Source organism: Sinocyclocheilus anshuiensis, unplaced genomic scaffold (genome assembly GCF_001515605.1).
Source record: "Sinocyclocheilus anshuiensis isolate Anshui unplaced genomic scaffold, SAMN03320099.WGS_v1.1 scaffold5, whole genome shotgun sequence".
NCBI classification, from domain to species: domain Eukaryota; kingdom Metazoa; phylum Chordata; class Actinopteri; order Cypriniformes; family Cyprinidae; genus Sinocyclocheilus; species Sinocyclocheilus anshuiensis.
Window position 1 is genome coordinate 433,753 of NW_015536464.1, and position 16,357 is coordinate 450,109.

General features: G+C 36.6%; 1 protein-coding gene across 1 annotated transcript in view; it reads left to right on the forward strand.

The window, feature by feature from the left end:
• LOC107687470 (phosphatase and actin regulator 4A-like) overlaps positions 1–15,965 on the forward strand; it is a 29,445-nt gene extending 13,480 nt beyond the window's left edge. Inside the window, 10 exon segments of the mRNA XM_016484862.1 lie at positions 5,504–5,635; positions 6,957–7,138; positions 7,140–7,360; positions 9,801–10,039; positions 10,940–11,096; positions 11,182–11,237; positions 11,369–11,430; positions 12,387–12,524; positions 12,847–12,923; positions 15,080–15,965. Of these exon segments, the coding sequence (XP_016340348.1) occupies positions 5,504–5,635; positions 6,957–7,138; positions 7,140–7,360; positions 9,801–10,039; positions 10,940–11,096; positions 11,182–11,237; positions 11,369–11,430; positions 12,387–12,524; positions 12,847–12,923; positions 15,080–15,095 (1,280 nt within the window). The 3' untranslated portion in view covers positions 15,096–15,965.
• The last annotated feature ends 392 nt before the right edge of the window (positions 15,966–16,357 follow it).

Here is a 16,357-nt window from a genome sequence, read left to right on the forward strand (position 1 = left end):
TAGCCAAAAAGCCATATGTGTTGACTGTGAAACAGAGTAGACTTTAATTATATGCATTTATGGTGCAATTGCTACATTTTCGTTTTCATATTTACTGCAAACAATGCTCTGTTACTTTTAATTCAGCGCTTGCAGCGCAGCAAACATAGACTCGGTGCGGAAACGATCTCGGCACTGCAGCAGACGCACCGCTCCTGAACGCACTGCCGGACGCAACCGTGTGCAGTGTGAACGCCATATTTAATCCGTTAACATGAGCGCGGAAAAAATACCCACCACATACGCACTGCAAATGGAGTAATGTGAACCTGGCATTATGTGTGTGCGCTGCGAGTGTGCATGAGCGCACGGTCTCCAGGAGAGCGCACGAGCGCTGAATGGTTAAACACTGGCAAGAATTAAAAAGTAATGCAATTTATAAACTTTAGTGACGATGTGACACTGCCTCGGTTGTGCAAGTGACAATTCCTGTGTCAACTGTGCAGCGTGTAGCTCGCACCCCTAGATACAACCTTCATTCATTCATGACGGAGACATACATGATTTAGTTTGGCCATTACCATTACTATGTACATCAGACTTGTGCAGTTATGCTTACGGCTATTTCGTTTATATACAAGTTTTCTATAGAATAAAAACACACTGGTAACACTTTACCTTAAAGTTCAATTTGTTAACATTATTCAATGTATTAGATATAATGAACTATACATTAAACTAAACACTAAAGTTAATTTATATATATATTGTTTATAATAATGTTTATTCATAATACATGAACTAATGTTCGTTTAATTTATTCAGCTTGTTAACATCATTAGTGTATGTAGAAATTAACATTAAATTAGATTAATAAATGCTGTAAAAATATTATTAATTGTCATTTTACATTTCATACTGCAGTACTTTTAATCTATAAAACCTTATTTAAAAGTGTTACCTACATATTACATTGGCTATATCACATCCTGTTTTAATTTATCAGGACTTTTGATAACCTTCACAAAAACTAATGTACACTGTAGCTTTCACGGGTAATATAACAGTCCCATAAACGTCCTATTTGTTATAGCAGTGGGTTGTAGTTCATCATTCAATTTCTTACGTTCTTTAATGTAGATATTTCTATGTCATTGAGCAAAGAGTATGAACTGATAGTTGTCAAAATTGAGGTGTACGGAGCCCCGCACAAGACATGCAAGAAAAAATAAATAAATTGTGCGCATGATTTACTAATTTGTTCCCTCAATATACTAAAACGTGCACACGATTACCATTTTGTTCCCTCGATTTGTTAATTTGTTCTCTCAATTTGCTAAATCGTGCGCACAATTTACTAATTCGTTCCCTCGATTTGCTAATTTGTGCGCATGATTTATAATTTGGTCCCCCGAATTTATAAATTGTGCGCACAATTTATAAATCGAGGGAACAAAATAGTAAATCATGCGCACAATTTAGCAATTCGAGGGAACGAATTAGTAAATCGAGGGAACTAATTAGTAAATCGAGGGAACAAAATAGTAATCGTGTGCACGTTTTAGTACATCGAGGGAACGAAATAGTAAATCGTGCGCACGATTTAGCCTACTATTTTTTTCCTGCATGCCATGTGCAGGGCTCTGTAGAGGTGCAATATTATGGACGAAGGTCAACTACACGCAATACTCGTGTCACTATCATTTACTTTTTAATTACTGCTTACAACTTTTTTTTATGGGCTATGTGTGTTTGTAATGTATAGGACAGTAAAGAGAAAAGGAAAGTAAAGGAAAAGAGATGTCCACATGGGCATCACAGCTGTACATATGAGACCTTTTTTTTTTTTCTTAATGTTTCCCTCATCAGAATCAAGTCAGTTAGTTAATAGATGAAGGCATGTGTGTTTAGTGAATCAGGTGTGTAAGTGTCTGCTGCTCCCTCCCTCTGAAGCAGAGAGACAGATGAGCGCTCCATTGAGATGGGCAGGCTGAGACATGTCTCTGTGCTGTTTGTGCTGCTGTGCTGGCACACTGTTCACTGAGCAGCTTCATATCTCACACACACACACACACACACCTGTCTCTGAGCGGCCCCGGCTCCAGTCACTTATGAGGAAACACAGACAGCTACACTGAGACACAATGGTTGTTGTCTGACAGGTTTTAAATGTATGGTTTAACAACAATTCAATACAAAAATGGCCAAAGTAATTGCACCTGGGCAAGGGATGGAAAAAAGTGTGTGTGTGTGTAATGTTCCTGTAGGACTTAAGTGTGTCTGTTTGTCCTGCATAGCAGCTGATGCTCTATCTGCTCACAGACATAAGAACTCCCTCTACGTTTGTCCTTAGGTTTTTTATTAGTACAATAGAGCAAAATAGACACGCCCACTTTTCTAGCCACCTGAGTTCCGGTTATATTTTTCCTATTAATTTTCTCCATAGACATTTCAGAAAATCCTTCAGTCAAGAATTCTAAGCCTTGAACCAAATGATGGATGAAAGTAACCTGGCATGAAAGTAACCACCTTTATATTTTGTTAGTTTGTTTGATTGGGTGAATCAGTGAGTTCAGCCCATAATTTGCTGCATTAATATGCGGTTGATTTTCTGTAGTTTGTTCCAGTAGATTTTGTGAACTGAATTAAAGTAGAAGAGAGCTCATGCTGATGGTTGAAGGTGTCATTGAGGGAAGATAACATTAGATATGTCATGGCCCAGTGGCATGAGAGGCAGGCAGCAGCTGCCCAAGTGTCAGAAACACCGCACACACCATCCCTGTATAAAACAAGATCCATTTATAGACACCCCTAGATACCAGGGCAATCCCTTTTCAGTTCTCGTTCTAAAACAGTTGAGAGAATGAGATGATGAAAAATATTAAAGGGGTCATGAACATGAACATTTTGTACTGTTCTCTGAGGTCCGCTTATAATGCTATCAAGATTTGTACATAAAAAACATAATAATTTAGAAGTAATATGCTATTTTCTGTCCTGTTTTTGACCCCCCTCATCAGAGCACTCTGTTTGAATAGGTGTGGCAGATTGTAGACTCGGAAGTAAACGCCCACTGCTATGATTGGCTAACATTGGTATGATTGCAGTTTTTCATAGATGGACAGGTTAAAAATGCATAAATACTCAGTTCATATCAAACAATCTGTAATAACAAAGCAATAGTGATCACGTAATAAAAACAGTTACTCACACTTGTGTGACTGCTATGATTAGCCAAGACTTGTGTATGTTTGACAGTCTGCGTCCTTCACAGATGGGCGCTGCTGTGATTTAGGTTACAAATGCATAAATACTCAATACATATCAAACAGAACAATCTGTTTAACAGACAACGCTATAGTGATCACGTAATAAAAACAGTTACTCACACTTGTGTGCGACATTACTGTCGGATCCAATATGTGTCTTTTAGTTTCGATCTTTCTGAAAATCCTGCGTCGAATTGTGCCTTGTTTGTAAACGAATCTGCGGTAAAATGAAGTGAGCAAAGGACCAAGTTCTCACTGATGCGGTCTGGATCCTAATTTAAATGAAAGTTCATCCATTCTTTTCTAATGTTATGATCAGAAGGAAGGTAATACAAAGACTGTGGCAACTTGGCACTGAACAGCATCTTGTTGTATTCGAAATTATCTTTATCATTTGGTTTCTGTGTAGACCTGCGTTTGCCTCTCTCGTTATTTACACTACAGACGTGAATCGGTGGGTGGGGCTAAACAGACAGCGATGTAGAAGCAGGTATTGATCTTCTTCTGTGGAGGCGGAGCTTATCCACACTATTACATCATAGAGTAGAACGTTCCACAAGCTGTCGTTTTGGCAGACTGCCTTCAATATAAATTGTTTTTAGACTAACAAGAAAGTTTTGAGTTCTGAAACTTACAGGATGTTTTAATAGTACAATGACCTTTTATATGTCAAAAGATCAAGGGAATTTTTTTTTTTTCCAGTTCATGACCCCTTTAAAACTGGGTGAGGCCATTGACTAGGGCTGTGCGATATTGAAGAAAAATGCGATATGCGATACCTTGTTAAAAGCTTTGCACATGTGCGGCAGAACCATAGACTGTATAAAAACGGCAGAACTGAAGAGACGCTGCGCGAGATGTGGCTTGTGTGCGCGCTTCAGGTGTGAGTCAGACAGCAAGACGAGACGGCAAAGAGTTGTTTTCTGCAACTTATTGCACTTAACTCTTTTTAACGTCAAGCAATACTCTGCTATATGTGTCGAACTAAAACTTTGACCTTTTGCAACATTTTGATTTAAGTAGCCTATTATTAAAATTATTCAGATATCGCACGCCCTTGCGATATGCATATTGCGATATTTGCATTTGCGATATTTCGATAATTTCGATATATCGTGCAGCCCTACCATTGACTTTGCTGATGTGTATTAGATTTGCCATTTTTTGGTGAAGCTGGATCGGTTAAATAAAGCCTATTACCGACTGACCCAAGTGTTTCCCCTCAGCTGGTTTATACTGGCTTCGTTGTTGGAAGTTTTGCTTAAAATATTCATTTGTATTTAAGTAAAATTTTCTCACCTCATTTTAGCTCAATTTATTTTAAAGGCTTTAAATGTTTTGTAGGTTTGACTTTACCACAATTTTAGTCACTAATATCCACCAGCTGAAAGCTGAAGTGTGTCTTTTTGCACCCCTGATAAAACCAATTGAGTTGCAAATAATCGTATGTGTCCTACTGCCTTTCATTGTACTCTTGCTATTGGTTGAGTCACAGGCTGACATGTTGGGATGCTCTTACTTAGAGTTTAAACTTGCTTACAGTGTTCAACTTACTTATAGATCCCCCCACCCCCCCCAAAAAAAAAAATCTGTCATCAGTTAATCACCCTCATGTCTTTCCAAACCCTTAAGAATTTTGTTCATCTTCAAAACATTTTAATGAAACCTGAATAATTTCCATTCCACCACTAAAAGTCCGTTCTGACAAAACTTTGATATTTCAAATATTTCATAAGGACACCGTAATAAAATCCAAATGAATTGAATGGTTTAATCCCAAGTTTTCTAAAGACTTTAGGCTTTTATTCACATATTGTCATTGATGCAAGAACAAATTTGTTGGTTTTTGCACATCAAATGTTTGCGCTTCCATTTATCGTATTAGATGCGCTCTATGTATGTGAATAAAATTAATACAATAAAATAATAAAAAGGTGAATAAAAGCCCAAATTAAATCTGTTCACCACATATAATGATCATCTTTGGAAGACTTGGATTAAACCACTTAAACTTTCAAAGGTGGGACAGAAATATGTCCGGTTTCATTAGAAATATCTTCATTATAAAAGTCTAATGGGTTTGAAGTAACATGAGGGTGAGTAATTGTCCGATTTTTCATTTTTGGGTGAACTATCCCTTTAAGCGCTTGGAGGTTTGAATGGGTGTCACCTGTTGGACTGGACCAGTGTCCAACAGTGCGTGTGATTTGTTGTTTGAGATGCTAAAAACACATTTCCCTTCATCCACCCCAAAGCTTCAACGTTACAAAGATATTACAAAGCTCCACCTCCTCAGTACTGGACGAGCTGGAGACGGCAGGCAGAGTCTGGAGTCTATCTGTCCCTGCCTACCTACCTCAGCCACAGGGGCGCTCAGCTCCGCCCAGGTAGCCCTGGTGCCGTCCCGTCCCGTCCCGTCCCACACCAGCTGGCATGCATGTCCTAATGCTCTAATAACCTCACAGAGTCATGCTTGTTTTCACACCCATACTCAAGATCTCCATGATCCTGCTCCAAATCACTGCAATTACTGAGAGCTAATGAATGGAGTTCAGTTCATCGCATTCAAAAGATATGATAATTATAGGTAACCATGATTGAGGATTAACAGAATAACCAGTAATGAAGATTAAATTCAGAATCAAGTCTGGATGATGTCTGAAAATGTACATTTATACTAACATTTCACCCTAGGTAATGAGTGGCAGTGTCCAATGTCTAACGTTGAGTTTTTGACATGGATCTGACCTTCACGTAAGGTTAAGAGTTTTGACATTTAGCCCAGAAACATACTTTATGCAAGTGCACAATCTCAGAAATGAATGCTTGGCCAACATCATGTTGCAAGTGCATACTTAACCTGCACTGTCGCAGTACTCAAGATAGGAGTTTTTTTCTTCATGTCTGTGTATTAACATGGTATTGAGAAACTAATTAGGGGCCATTTAAATGTCATGGTCATTTTAACTAACTTGCTCAGAAAGATTCTCTTCAAACTGTTGCTCTGCCATGACAGCAGTTGGCCTGATAGAGAAAAAAACTTCCACTGAAGTAGAATGTTTAAGGCCCGTTCGCACCAAAAACGATAACTAATGACAACTGTATACACCAGTAGACGTATATTATTTTCTGTTTACTATAAGCACACACTGCAGTTTTGTTGTTTACAGCTTTAAATGTTCTGGCTCTTTAAAGTCGGGTGGATTCTGATTGGCTGTCAATGTTTCTATCATCCATCTGGCGAAAAAAAAATAAAGTTGTTCTGAAAGTGATTCAGATGATATTATTGCTCTCTGCCGTTGTTATAGTTGTGATGTGGACTTCCCAATTATTAAAACTTTATAGTTATCATTGCATTTATCGTCCTCAGTGTGAACAGGTCCTACATTGTCTCTTGTGGGAGCATTCAAAATGTAACTCATTTCTAGCTTATGTTCACAAACTTGCATAGAGTGTGTATGTTTTAGACCTTAATGTATTGAAACTCTTCATCTTTAGAATATTATCTGTAGAATATGTTATCTTAGAATATTAAATCCCTCCCCGTCCTGTACTAATCCCCATTTGATTAATTCCATGGCATGCAAATCAGTGTTTAAGCATCCTAGCTTGGCACCTTCGTACAAACTAATTTGTTGTTGCCACATGTGCTATAACACTCGTTTCTATGTAAAGTTCATTTTGATTGTATTTTGTTTATTTCTACAGTGGATCCCTCCCAAGTCCCGATCCCAGTCAAGCGATCTCCTCCCATTCCCCCAAAGAGGATGACTCCTATGACCAAGCGCCACTCAGAAGACTCTTCGGCCAATCACCCTGAGCCTCCACCCCCAGGCCCCGCCTCCATTCCGGTCCCAGCCCCAGCTTCTGCCCCGCCCCCTGCCCAATCAGGTGGAGCCCCCCAGCCCCACCACAGAGCCGCCCTCGCAGCCGCCCTTACCTCTGCACATACGCATCCAGAGAGCCTTGAACAGTCCTGGCCCGGTCCAGCCCAACCCGGAAGGATCCCAGCGAGCTCATTCGCTTCTGTTTGAGTCACCACCGGACTTTCTGGCTGACGCCCCAGGAGGGGGGCGATACTCTCTTCCAGTCACTATCGAACCTCTGCGACTGTGAGTGTGCAAATCAGTTTATCTCAGAACTCAGTGTCCTCTGCTTTGTACATTTATAACAGATTGCTACTTTTTGCATCCCAAGAAGAAATGTTGCCTACTATTATGCCACTTATTATGTGAGCTGGGTAGATTACTTACAAATTGTAATCTGTTACTGATTCCAAATTACATGACAAAAAATTGTAGTTAGTAACGTAATCCATTACATTACACATTTTAGGTAATATAATCAGACTACATTTAGATTACTTTTAGATTACTTTTGAGCTTTCTCATTTATCACATTGATTTAAATAGGATTATCTTGTACCATATTGATCAAAATGTAAAGATTAAGAAAATATATTCCATTCTTTGTTATTAGCAACATGGAGTGTATTAAACATTATATTACATCAAGGTTTCCCAAACTGGGGTTTGTGAAAGAACTTTAATGAAGGTAGGGAGTTTAATGAAAAGCTAATAATTAATTCAATCCTAAAAATATTAAATTAAAATAAATATGTTTTAAATAAATCAAAATAAAACAAGTACTAAAAAAATGAAATATTTTATTGGTTTACCTGCATGTCATGTGACCATAACCAACATCAGAGAGCCACAAATATGCAAATGTGATACTTCATTATTAAAATATTTATTTTAAAGTCTCAGGAGTACTTCAAGTGAATATATTAGATGAAAGGGGATCAGATGACAAAAGTGTTTGTGAATTTATGGATTTTAATTTAATAATATTTAAGTTATTTTAATGTGTTTGAAAGACAAAAGCCTTCCAAAGATATAGAAATACATGGTTAAATAACCTACTGAGTGGTAGGTTCTTCTTAAACCTGAAATGATTTTTATAAATCCAGTGGTCAAATGCTGTCTTCTACGGAACTGGAAGACTTTCTGAGTATATATAAGCAGTAAGCTCTTTTAGAAAGGAAAATTTAAAAGATGAAAGGGAGAATTAGGGAGAATCAATAAATTATGAATAATTTATTGCTATTGTGTAAATAATATGTAATCATGTAATCCAACTGTAGTCTGATGACGAGTATTTTAACTGGTCCTCTTCGTTTAGGGGTCACACTTGGCTCCTTCGCGGTCAAAAGTGACCGAAGCCTTGAAATGTTTTTTTTTGTTGTTTTTTTCCAGGAAAATCAGTGTAATACTTTTTTGTTTAATAATATGTTTTGATTATTATTTAGAATTTTGAGGGGATTTTATGATACTATACAATATTTATACAATTTTAATGCGCTATTTTATCCATTAGAATTAATATATTTTTATTTATTTAATTATTTATTATGTTTCAATAAATGCAATATTTCATGTTAAAACATTTATTTAACATTGAAAACATTTAAAATCCATTTTTTGAAGTGAGAATTGTGCCATCTGGTGGCATATAAAAAATAAAAACTTGTGTAATGTCATGTAAACTCCTGTGTAGTTCCCTATATACATCTATACAGAGGCCTTTGGATTCCCATTGTTTTTTTTAGACATAATTTCTTCATTTTTATTAGGTTTTACTTTTAGATATATATTTAGACATTCTAAAAGACTACTTTTTGTCAAGGTTTAGATATTTTTGGTTAGATAAATATCAGGTTTTGCATTATGATTTCAATCAATCATTGAATATTCTCAAAATTTGCTCTGTTGCAGTCTTAACAGTTCATTTCTGTGTGTGTGTGTGTCTATTTTGCACTCTTGATATTTTAGAGAGTCAACCCTTGATTGCTGTGCACTTTTGTTCTGCACAGTGGCTGATTTGTAGTTTGTACCACCAAAAGATTCTCTGAGTTTTCGTATTTTTTCGTATTTCCCATTTGTGTGTGTGTGTGTGTGTGTGTGTGTGTGTGTGTGTGTGTGCGCGCGTGTCTGTTTTGTACTCTTGATATTTTAGAGAGTCACACCTTGATTGCTGTGCGCTTTTGTTCTGCACAGTGGCTGATATGTAGTTTGTACCACCAAAAGATTCTCTTGAGTTTTCGTATTTTCTCGTATTTCCCATTCATTTCCTATGTCTGTGTGTGTGTGACTTTTTATTTTATTTTTTACCCTTTAACATATCCGAATCATGTCCATGATTGTTTTTTTCTGGTGTGTGTTCACATAGCTAATGTGACAAAAGTCACCAAGTGTCATCTCATTCCGATGCGGCCACGATTTTTAAAATTTCGAAATATACATTTTTTCGGTCAAAAATGACCGAAGAGGCCCAGAGGGTTAAAATGTAGTCTAATCTAATTACAAATGCTTAATTTTTGGAATCTGATTACGTAATCTAGATAACAGTCAGATAATCAGTTACTACCCAGATCTGTGTGTACTATAATATATATATATATATACTGTATATATATGTATATGTATTAAACTTAAAGGAATAGTTCACATTCATATGTTCACTGTGGCTATATGATTGTGTATTGTTTAGGCCTGAGGATGATGATTTTGACATTGAAGAAGAGCTGCAGAAGCTGCGGCCCGCCCCTCGGCCCACACTCCAGCTGGAGCCGCGCAGCCGCCGCGGTCTGGTGGGAGACCCACGGGTCACTGTCATTCCGGAGGACGCGGGGCATGGGAACAGCGACGACGAGGAGAGCGATTCTGATGGACCCATCAATTACAGAGATGATGATGAAGAAGATGACGATGAGGAAGATGTTCCCACAAGTATGATCCTTTAATTCTGTCTGACCAGCCGTATGAGGGTTATTGAGGAATATTGTACCTGTCCTGCATTAATATGTACATAAAAAAATCTTTGTAACGGTCTCCACTTTAAAACATGGAACTGGTGAATATGGTGTTAAAACTCTAATTGCCTTTGTTAGAAATTACTATTCAAAATGTTGGGGTCAGTATACAATATATATATATTTTTTTTATTAATTCATTCTTTAATTTTATAAAAAAAAAATTGAAGAAGAAGAATGTAAATGCTTCAAATAAATGCTTTTCTTCTGAACTTTCTGTTCATCAAAATAATCCAGTAAAAATGTCATATTTTTTCAGAAAAATAGCAGCACAACTATTGTGAGATAATAATCAGAAATGTTTCTTGAGCAGTAAATCAGCATATCAGAATGATTTCTGAAGGATCGTGTGACACTGAAGACTGGAGTCATGATGCTGAAAATTCAGCTTTGATCACAGGAATAAATTATTTTAACATATATTCAAATAGAAAACATTTATTTGAAATTGTAATAATATTTCAGAGTTACTGTTTTTACTGCACGGTGTATAGGTCAAATAAATGCAGCTTTGGTGAGAATAAGAGACTTCTTTCAAAAAACATGAAAAAACCTTTCCAACCCCAAAATATTTGAATGATAGTGTGCTTTTAAGCAGTAGACTTTCTTTGTTGGCTTACAAGTAAATGCAATGGAGTAATAGTGTCATCTCCTTCAGAACGTAGTGATTTGCTCAAACTCTTTGCTAACAGATTTCTTTTATCAGTGCTTTAACCTTCTATGTGCTCAAATCATGAATGTTGCAACTTTGTTTGCACGTAGCATCAATACCAATTTGTGAAAACAGCTAATGAGGATTGTGAGTATATCTTGTCAGGTGGGCTTGCGAGCCGTGTGAAGCGTAAGGATACTCTGGCTCTAAAGCTGGAGCGTCAGCAGGAGAAAGAGCAGTCTCAGGACCAGGAGAGCATCACCTGGAACAACAAAGAGCAATGGGATGCTGTCCGCAACAAGATCGGCACCACCCTCACAAGGTCTGTGTGTGTGTGTTCACTGTGCGTTTATGGGCTCTTTGTACTGTCCACACTCTCACTGTGTGTATTTTGCATGTTCTCATAGGAGGCTGAGTCAGAGACCCACCGCACAAGAGCTTGAGCAGAGAAACATCCTACAAGGTCAGTCTTACATCCATTGTCTTCTAGTCCTCCGTAGCATTTGTTGTAGTCAGTCATAGCTGATGTAGTTCCCAATTTTGTGATGCTTCCAGAAAAGATTTTCTTAACATCTGCACGTTCTTTTGTTTCAGCCAAGGATGAAGCGGACCGACGGGCAGAAAGGAGTGAAATCAAGCGCAGACTGACCAGAAAGGTTTGGAGGCACACATCCATCATCTGACTGTTTGTTTCTCATGAAAACCTCTTAACGCGCTTAAATGTTTGGATTACTTTTGTAGACAAATACACTTCTGGTCACATGTTTGGAGTCAAGTTTTGTTTTTAAAAGAAATCTCCAGTGCTCACCAAGTCTGAATGCAAAATCAAAAATACAGTAAAATAAGTGCTATAGTGAAATACTATTACAATTTAAAATCACTTTTTAGATTTTAATATATTTTAAAATGTAATTTACTCCCTTGATGGCAAAGCTGCATTTGCTGCTTATCTGGTGCCTAAGAAACATTTCAACATTGATAATATATGAAAATAGTTGCGCCGCTTTATATTTTTGTGGAAATGGTAATGCTTTTTTTTTAGGATTCTTTGATGAATAGAAATTTCAAAAGAGCAGCGTTTATTTATCTTTTGTAAAATTATAAATATTTGTACTGTCATTTTTTAAAATAATTTTAATGTGTCCTTGCTAAAAAAAAAAAAGTTTCTTTAAAAAAATACTATTAATAATATTGTAAAATTAATAATATTATAGACGTTATTAATAATATTAATAAATATCATTATTTATTAAAAATAAATGAAAAATAATGATAGTGTATGATTTGTCCCTGTGTAAAGTTTTGTTAATTTCAGTTATTTCTCTTATGTCTTTTCCAGAATAAAAAAAAAAAATAGAGATTCAATTAGAGATTACGGATTCAAATTAAAAATGTAATATCATAAAATATAAATGCTTGTTGACTACTCACCTATTTGACTTCTTAACTGTCACTGAATAGTGGACAAATAAATGTGAACAAAAACCTACAAACATTTAAATTACATGATTTTTCTTTCTAATTGTGGCAAAAATATTTTGACTGTGGTGCGAGTAGGTACTAATCTAGCAGAGCGCGAAAGCAAATGTTGCTGTTGTGTTTCTGTGTGCAGTTGTCCCAGAGGCCTACGGTGGCTGAGCTGCAGGCCAGAAAGATCCTGCGCTTTCATGAGTATGTGGAGAGCACTCGCGCTCAAGACTACGACCGGCGCGCTGACAAACCCTGGACCAAACTCACACCTGCTGACAAGGTCCGACCCTATCACTGCTCTCTGCTGCCCCCTGCTGCTGACCGATATAGCAGCATTTAAATGGCGTCTTGTCAATTGTATAGTTACATAAAAAAATTAAAAAAAAACATTTGCACGTAATTGAAAACAGGCAAACCTCCTTGACAAACAAATCTTATTTGAAAAGTCACATAGACACTGAGAGACACTGTTTCTCAACCGTCTTGACTGTAAAGCATCAGAATTTTATGTTGATTTTGACCAAATGCCATCATCATTAAGGTGTACTGTAAGTGTTTTATACGACCAGTGTTTATGTTGTTCTTTCTTTGTACTCTTCCAGGCGGCCATAAGAAAAGAGCTGAATGAGTTTAAGAGCTCAGAAATGGAAGTTCACGAGGACAGCAGGGTATACACCAGGTGAGACACTTTTAACACTTCCTTAACTGGAATAAGTTAATACACACGCAAGAATAGTCTGATTTTAAAGGGAATTTGGTCAGATACTTAAGAAACACCTTAACCCAGCTACCAAAACCTGATTACCAGTCAATATACATATATCTGTATCTGCAGAGACATTCAAAAGTTTGGGGTCAGCAAGATTTTTTTGTTCTCATGCTCAACAAGCCTGCAAAAATACAGTAAAAACAGTGATATTGTGAAATATTGTTACAAATAACTGCTTTCTATGTGAATATATTGTAAAATGTAATTTATTCCTGTGATCAGCATCATTGCTACAGTCTTGAGTGTCACATGATCCTTCAGAAATCATTCTAATATGCTGATTTGCTGCTCAAGAAATATTTCAAATGAATAGAAAGTTTAAAAGAACAACATTTATGTAAATTCAACTCTTTTGTAACAATAAAATGTCTTTAGGCAAGGCAAGTTTATTTATATAGCACATTTCTTACACAATGGTAATTCAAAGTGCTTTACATACAAGGAAGTAAAATAATCATATAAATATTCACAACAATAAAAAAAAGGAATTTTAAAACTTTTCAAATGATTTTAAAATTGATTTAAAATGAATTAAAACAGTTAAGAACAGAAAATTATTATACATAACATACAGTGCAGTCAGTTTGGTACGTAGCACAGTGCTCATTCAGTAATGCACACCTAAACAAATGAGTTTTGAGTCTGGATTTAAAGGGGTGGTTCACTGTTTTTTAGCATGTCTAGCATGTGTTAATGCTTCATTTAAAAAAAAAAAAAGCATTATTTTTCACATAATGTACCTTTATTTCACACCGCTCTGTCCCTTCTCTGAGAAACTCGCTGATCATTTCCTGCTTTTATGAAGCCCCGCCCTCAGAAATAGGTGATTGGTTAGCTAGCCCAGTGTGTTGTGATTGGCTAAACTGCCTCTAGTGCGCGTCTAACGTCCCGCCCCTCACCTCAGCGGCATGTGCTCCAGTTGTATTGTAAACAACGGTGTCGTTAATATCGCTTATCAGTTTGAGCCCGATTGAGAAGCAGAGAATATTATTGAAGAGGATCGTGCAGAACCTGTGCAAGCACGGCTTTTAATTGTAGGCCTATGTTTTTTGTTTGTTGTTGTCTCATACTAGATATGCTGTTATTTGTAAATGCTACTGCTTCTGTTAGCTTTTAATATACGGTTTTATCCTGATTAAAGCTTTAATACAGTACGGCAACTGCACGCGCGTCCATGTTTAACGCTTCTCATAGCTATGTGAAAATAATCTATCTGTCTGTCTATACACATAAAGTGTATAATTGGAACAGTTCATTGTTGGAGCTGAGCTGAATGAATGAGAGAGAGAGAGAGATGCAGAGCGTGTGTAGAGCAGGGAACACGAGGAACAGGATTGAGAACCGCTACTTTAGAACATTGATTTTGAAACTTGTGAATCCATTAGAATCGTTAGAAGACAGAATCGCGATTCATATATGTCTCTCTAGTAGTATGTTATGATCAACATTGTCAAACGCAGCACTGAGATCTAGTAGTACCAGCACTGATATTTTGCCAGAATCAGAATTTAAGCAAATATCATTTATTGTCTTTATGAGCGCTGTCTCTGTGCTGTGATGCAGATGGAAACCAGATTGAAAATTGTCCAGGTATCCGTTTGAGTTTAAGTAGTAGTTCAGCTGATTAAAAACAATATTTTCTATAATCTTGCCTATAAAAAGACGATTTGATATTTAAGGTCACTTTTGATTAATTTAATTTGTCCTTGCTGAATAAAAGTATTAATTTCTTAAAAAAAAAAAAAATCTTAGTGAGCTCAAACGTTTGAATGGTTGTGTGTGTATACATGTATGTATGTATGTATGTATGTATCTTGAGTTGTTCAATAAAAGCCATTCATTAAAAGAAATGTTCCTTAAAAGCCAAGCGATAAATAGAGAAATGGAGAGGTGGTTGTAGAATAGTAATGAAAAGATTTGGGGTGGCCACCTTTTTTTTTTTTTTTTTTTCTTGAGTGAAGGCAGTAATTGGAATATAATGTGCATATGAACATGATCATTTTCTTTAACCATCACCTGGACTGTATTAACAAAAATGTCATGTCTTCTATCAATTCCTTTTGCAGGTTCCATCGGCCATAATCGGCGTCTCTAAAGAGGAAGCCCCAGACGGATAAAAGCTGCAGCTAAAAGCCTCCAACTCACTCCAGCATCCTGTTTCTCATGATCCTCCAGCTTATACTGACGAGTGCCGGGCCAGTCACTCAGTGCTCTGGAGTCAAGAGGAGGAGGAGGAAGTGATACTAGAGACACTTCTGGGGAGCGGGCTTGGAGGGCCAGCACGGTTCCCATGATTCCCACAGCGTGGTCTGGGGTGTTTTAATCGTCTTTATGGTACACACTTTTCTGTGATCAAGAATATGCTCGTGTACCCAACAATAATATTTTTATGGAAATTATGACACTGGAGATAAACTGTTTTAGTGTTGAGCGATTGTGAGCGACTGAGTGTGTGAGAGTGTGAGAGTGTGAGAGTGAGAGTGTGAGTGTGTGAGTGAGTGAGTGAGTGATGATATATGCTGTCCACTTATGCCTTAACACTGGTAAATGATTTTTTTAGACTGACCTTCAAGTAATAAAGAAGAAAGTCTGTTGACACAGATGTATGTAACACTGTTTCTCACGCTGAACACACACTGACTGGTGTGTGGATCTGAAAGCACATCTTTGACATTCTCAGGACGTCGGCACGCAGTCTCACTTTCTCTTTATGTGCATTTTACTGAAATTTACCATACTTTGACTTTTTCACACAGATAAAACACCTGCTTTAATATTTTCATCTTTTTTAACCACATAGCACTTCACTTTAGATATTTCAAGGTGAATCCCACAAGAACATGCCATATTTTACCCAAAAATCATAAGAATTCACTAGATTTTATTATTGGATATTACTAGATATTATTTTCATCATTTCAGCACATTTTCCCCCTAAATTATTCTTATTATAGTGTTGGATATTTTACTTTTGAGTTGTTGTTTTTTTGTGCTTTTTCTCATGTGCATTGTTGTCAATTGTAATTCTTGTTACTGTAATAGATTTTATATTTTATTACAGTAAAATACTATAATACATTTTTTTTTTCAGATTTAAAAGCAATATTAAAAAAATATATATATATTTTTTCCACATATTACCATAATGAGAATGCAATTTTTTTTTTTTTTTTTTCCTCCACAATGCCAAAAATTGTAATGATCCTAAAGCTTAATTTTCTTTAAGCAAAACTTTTTGTTTTGGCGCGAAATATGACCTTGACAGGTTTCATGAGATTCAGCTGTAAATGATGATATAGTCCACTGTACACTGAACAATTTAAAACAAAATGGTTGATGTTACA